At 46.0% G+C, this 4,674-nt stretch overlaps 2 protein-coding genes across 2 annotated transcripts; one reads left to right on the plus strand and one right to left on the minus strand.

Annotated features, from left to right (window-relative positions):
* Nucleotides 1-325: 325 nt before the first annotated feature.
* Nucleotides 326-938, minus strand: LOC116883415 (histone H2B type 1-A). Its single transcript, XM_032884543.1, has one exon. It carries the CDS (start codon nucleotides 746-748, stop codon nucleotides 365-367), a length of 384 nt encoding a protein of 127 aa, XP_032740434.1. The 5' UTR covers nucleotides 749-938; the 3' UTR covers nucleotides 326-364.
* Nucleotides 939-1,014: 76 nt separating this feature from the next.
* On the plus strand, nucleotides 1,015-1,625 carry LOC116883414 (histone H2A type 4). The gene has a single exon (XM_032884542.1). The coding sequence runs from the start codon at nucleotides 1,056-1,058 to the stop codon at nucleotides 1,446-1,448; it is 393 nt and encodes a 130-aa protein (XP_032740433.1). The 5' UTR covers nucleotides 1,015-1,055; the 3' UTR covers nucleotides 1,449-1,625.
* The last annotated feature ends 3,049 nt before the right edge of the window (nucleotides 1,626-4,674 follow it).

Here is a 4,674-nt window from a genome sequence, read left to right on the forward strand (position 1 = left end):
CCGTTTGTCAGTTGGCTAAGGCTAACATATTATACTATGAAACATTTGACACTACAAGGCAGCCCTGTTGACTTCTATTTCCAGGTAAGCTAACACGTGACTCCCTCACTAGAGATCAGGCCAGGGAGCCCTTGGCTTTAAGTGCTGAATTACTTTGGTGTCATGTGGTCCTGTGAAAGCCACATTTGAAAAGCCGCTTCAAAGGCAGGCAATCCAGAGCCCTGGACACAGGCTCAGCCAGGCGCTGCTAGTCAAAAGCCCGCATGCCCAACCGCAGTGTAGGAACAGAAGTAAGCACAACTCTTAACAGAAGATGTGGGTGGCTCTGAAAAGAGCCTTTGGGTCTGTTGTGAGCTCTGTGGGCTCACTTGGAGCTGGTGTACTTGGTGACCGCCTTGGTGCCCTCGGACACAGCGTGCTTGGCCAGCTCCCCGGGCAGCAGCAGGCGGACAGCCGTCTGGATCTCCCGGGACGTGATGGTCGAGCGCTTGTTGTAATGCGCCAGGCGCGACGCCTCGCCCGCGATGCGCTCGAAGATGTCCGTCACGAAGGAGTTCATGATGCTCATGGCCTTGGAAGAGATGCCGGTGTCCGGGTGCACTTGCTTCAGCACCTTATAAATGTAGATGGAGTAACTCTCCTTGCGGCATCTCTTACGTTTCCGGCCCTCCTTCTTCTGGGTCTTGGTGACTGCTTTCTTGAACCCTTTCTTGGAAATAGTAGTCCCCTTTGCCGACACCTCCGGCATCGCGGTAAAATAAGCTTCTCCACTCCAACGTCTCAAAACAGTTCCAACTGCTGAGAAAACACACACCGCTTGCAAGCCAAGAAGAGAGGTATTTATAGGCGTGGACCTTGGATGACGTATGAGCACGCGAAATATGATTGGACAATAAATGTTCCGTGTATGCAAATAAGGGGAATTCAAGTGGTGCTTTCTGATTGGTTAATTCATCACCAATCAGCCAATCAGGTGGTGAGTGTAATTTGCCATTAGACTATAAATAGGCGTGGACGCACTACCTCGGTTACGGCTTTAAGGCTTTTGAAGAATCATGTCTGGCCGTGCAAAGCAGGGTGGCAAGGCTCGTGCCAAGGCCAAGTCCCGCTCTTTCAGAGCAGGTTTGCAGTTTCCTGTGGGACGTGTGCACCGGCTCCTTCGCCAAGGGAACTACGCAGAGCGAATTGGGGCTGGCACACCAGTGTACCTGGCGGCCGTGCTGGAGTACCTGACGGCTGAGATCCTGGAGCTGGCGGGCAACGCGGCGAGGGACAACAAGAAGACGCGCATCATCCCGCGCCACCTGCAGCTGGCCATCCGCAACGACGAGGAGCTCAACAAGCTGCTAGGCCGCGTGACCATCGCGCAGGGCGGCGTCCTGCCCAACATCCAGGCCGTGCTGCTGCCCAAGAAGACCGAGAGCCACCACAAGTCCCAGACCAAGTGACTCCCGCACTTGTGACAGCAGCTAACAGCTTAAAACAAAAAGGCTCTTTTCAGAGCCACCTTTCGTTTTCACGAAAAGTTGTGCATGACAATTTTTCTCCTGAACAGGTATAATCAATGACTCAATTTCAGGCTTCGTTTGACCTCAACCAGCTGTTCAATTTTATTAACTCAAGACGGTGGTAAGACCTTCCATGGAAAGTGGGGGTGTGTGTTTAGGGTAGTGTGAATGCAGTGCTCTTTCAGGGACTTGAGTGTCACTGAATTAAAAGTAAGCCACTAACTGAGCTCCTTCCTAGCTGAAAGTAGTTCTCAAAAGTGCCTTTAAGAACTATTGTAGTATCAGTGGAACAAAAGGACTAAAAAGGCTAGAATGATCACACAAGCTCATTTGGAAGAATGAGTTACTCCTGTCAGTTTTGAGGGCTGAAGTACAAGGCATATCAACTTGTAGCTTTTATGAATGTTTGCATGGAGTATCCTTTACCAAGGACACAAGGTTGGATGCCTTACAACTGGAGCCCCTGGCCATTGGGAGCTACCATAGGGATACTAGGAACCAAGCTTAGATCCTTTGCAATAGCAAGTGTTTTTAATATTTGTGTCTTCCAGCCCAACTGTCATACTTTTTTGAAATCCAGGAATATTAAGTTTTTAGCTAGAAAATAGAACCATTTGATTTGTAAATGCTTACTGCCTCCATCTGGTAACCTAGGCCTAGCTCTGGAAGCTTCTAGCCTCTGTACAATCTTATCTCAACCTAGAATGTTTTCAGCCTCTGAGACTTGATGTTGAGTAAGCTCACCTTTTCTAGTTCTTTCTGATCTCTAGCTGGCTGATTCAACTCAGCTGTTCTGGCTCAAACTCCTCTCCAAGCTGACTGATTCAATCTAGCTTCTCTCAGTTTCTCACTGAATTGCTCTTCTTGGCCTCATACTAATTTGGCAATCTGTTCTAATCTTGCTCCTTTTTAATTTTGTGGTTCTTCTGTCTTCACCTGTGTCTAACTTGTCCTCTCCTCAACCTCTGTGAAACTATCCCAATAAAACTTTTTCTTCTCTCTTCCCTTAAGTAGCTTCGCTTTCTTCTCTTTTCGGGAGAGTTGGGCATCCTATTCTGTCAAATTTTTATCACCACTTTGTCTGGCACTCAATTAGACATCACTTTCAAACACAAGTGCTTACCTTCATTACAAACTGTTACCTCCATTGTTTTGGGATTAAAGGTGTCATACTAAGGGCCTGTCTATATCCCAGCCAGTGGGAATTAAAAGTGTGTGAGGGCTGAGCCGCACCACAACTAGCAACAGGTTTTTTAAGTAAATAACACAATCTCAGGGTTCACAGTATGATCAAATATCCGGCAACACAAAACTTCAATTTAAAAGATTAAAAACGTGTTTATTTTATTTATAGTAATGCTGTGACAAAAGCCTCCTTTGCCAATCTGAAAGCTGCTGCACAAACCACGGCTCTCAACTCTGGGAACTCTGCTAATGAAATACCTCCCCACACCCGCCCCCAAACTAGCAGAAGTTAGGTGAGATTACAGAGGCAGAATGAGTGTTTGGTCAATATTTTAGGGTAACAATTACACAATAAGCAGAAGGGAAAACAATTTGGGGCGATAAGGTGGCTCTAAGACTAGTCTCCTCTTCAAATTGTAGTCCAGACTCAACTGCTGATGACGCTTGCCCCAGCATATTGTCTAGGTAACCTGTAGTTAACAATCCTTAGGCTAAGACTAAGGTCCTGCTAACTCTCAGGTTTTTCTTTTTTACACAATTAACTCAGTTTGAAATTCAGTTTGAAATGGAGCTAGATTTTAACCATTATGTTCTATATCATTTATGGCAAATGTATTCACATATACTTTTACTATTCATTTGATTTTAACAACTCTTGAAATCAAATGAAAAATCTTAAAGGAAAGGTAGTTTTGTCTCCTCTGAAAATTCATGGATTTCTTATTAGGGAGCACTGAAGTCAGAATGGTTAAATACTATCTTCAAGTTATGAGGCAAAATAAATCTCAAAGTGCTGTCATCAAATTAGTTTTTCATGAGAATGACATTTTTAAAATTAGGACAGATCTCCCTGTGTAGTCAGAGCTTGCTTTGAACTGGCTCCTCCTTTCTCAGCCTGCTGAGAGCTGCTTTACACAGGTTCAGTACCATACCCAGTTTTAGAGGGTATATATTAAAATGTACTAAAAATCTGTAGGAGGTAAAGAGTTTGGGGTTTTGTTGGTTGGTTGGTTGTTTTGTTGTTTTGTGAGCCTAGCCTTTAATGGCTGAGTCATCTCTCCAGCCCATTTTTGTTGTTTTGTTATCTTTTAATTTTTTTTTACAGTCCAATCGTTATTCTCTTCCCATTCTGCCCTCCAAAAGTTCCTCATCCCATTCCTCCTACTCCCATCTCCAAGAGGATGTCCCCCCACACATACTCATTCCCTGGAGCCTCAAGTCTCTCAACGGTTAGGTGAATCTCCTCTCAGAGAGGGCAGACCAGGCAGTCTGTGTTGGGGGCCTCTGACCAGCTAGTGTATGCTGCCTGGTTGGTGTTTTAGTGTCTGGGAAATCACAGAGGTCCAGGTTAGTTAAGACTGCTGGTCTTCCTATGGGGTTGCCCTTCTCCTCAACTTTTTCCAGCCTTTCCCTAATTCAACCACAGGGGTCCCTGACCAGTCCATTGGGTGAAGCACTCTGTTCAGTCAGCTGATTGTTGGGCCTTTAGGAGGGCAGTCATGTCAGGTCTGTAAGCTATTACCTCAGTAATAGTGTCAGGTCTTGAAGACTCCCCTTGAGATGACCCCAATTTGGGCTGGCCACTGGACCTCCTTTCCCTCAGTCTCTTCTCCATTTTTGTCCCTGCAGTTTTGTTTTGTTTTGTTGTTGTTGTTGTTGTTGTTGTTGTTTTTTATTAACTTGAGTATTTCTTATATACATTTCGAGTGTTATTCCCTTTCCCGATTTCCGGGCAAACATCCCCCTCCCCCCTCCCCTTCCCTATGGGTGTTCCCCTCCCCTCCCTCCCCCCATTGCTGCCCTCCCCCCCACAGTCTAGTTCACTGGGGGTTCAGTCTTAGCAGGACCCAGGGCTTCCCCTTCCACTGGTGCTCTTACTAGGATATTCATTGCTACCTATGAGGTCAGAGTCCAGGGTCAGTCCATGTATAGTCTTTAGGTAGTGGCTTAGTCCCTGGAAGCTCTGGTTGCTTGGCATTGT

The sequence above is a fragment of the Rattus rattus genome, chromosome 14 (assembly GCF_011064425.1).
Source record: "Rattus rattus isolate New Zealand chromosome 14, Rrattus_CSIRO_v1, whole genome shotgun sequence".
NCBI lineage: Eukaryota > Metazoa > Chordata > Mammalia > Rodentia > Muridae > Rattus > Rattus rattus.

What these genes read in the sequence shown, in the direction of transcription:
- LOC116883415 (XM_032884543.1), bottom strand. Translation starts at nt 748, where the DNA reads ATGCCGGAGGTGTCGGCAAAGGGGACTACTATTTCCAAGAAAGGGTTC.
- LOC116883414 (XM_032884542.1), top strand. Translation starts at nt 1,056, where the DNA reads ATGTCTGGCCGTGCAAAGCAGGGTGGCAAGGCTCGTGCCAAGGCCAAG.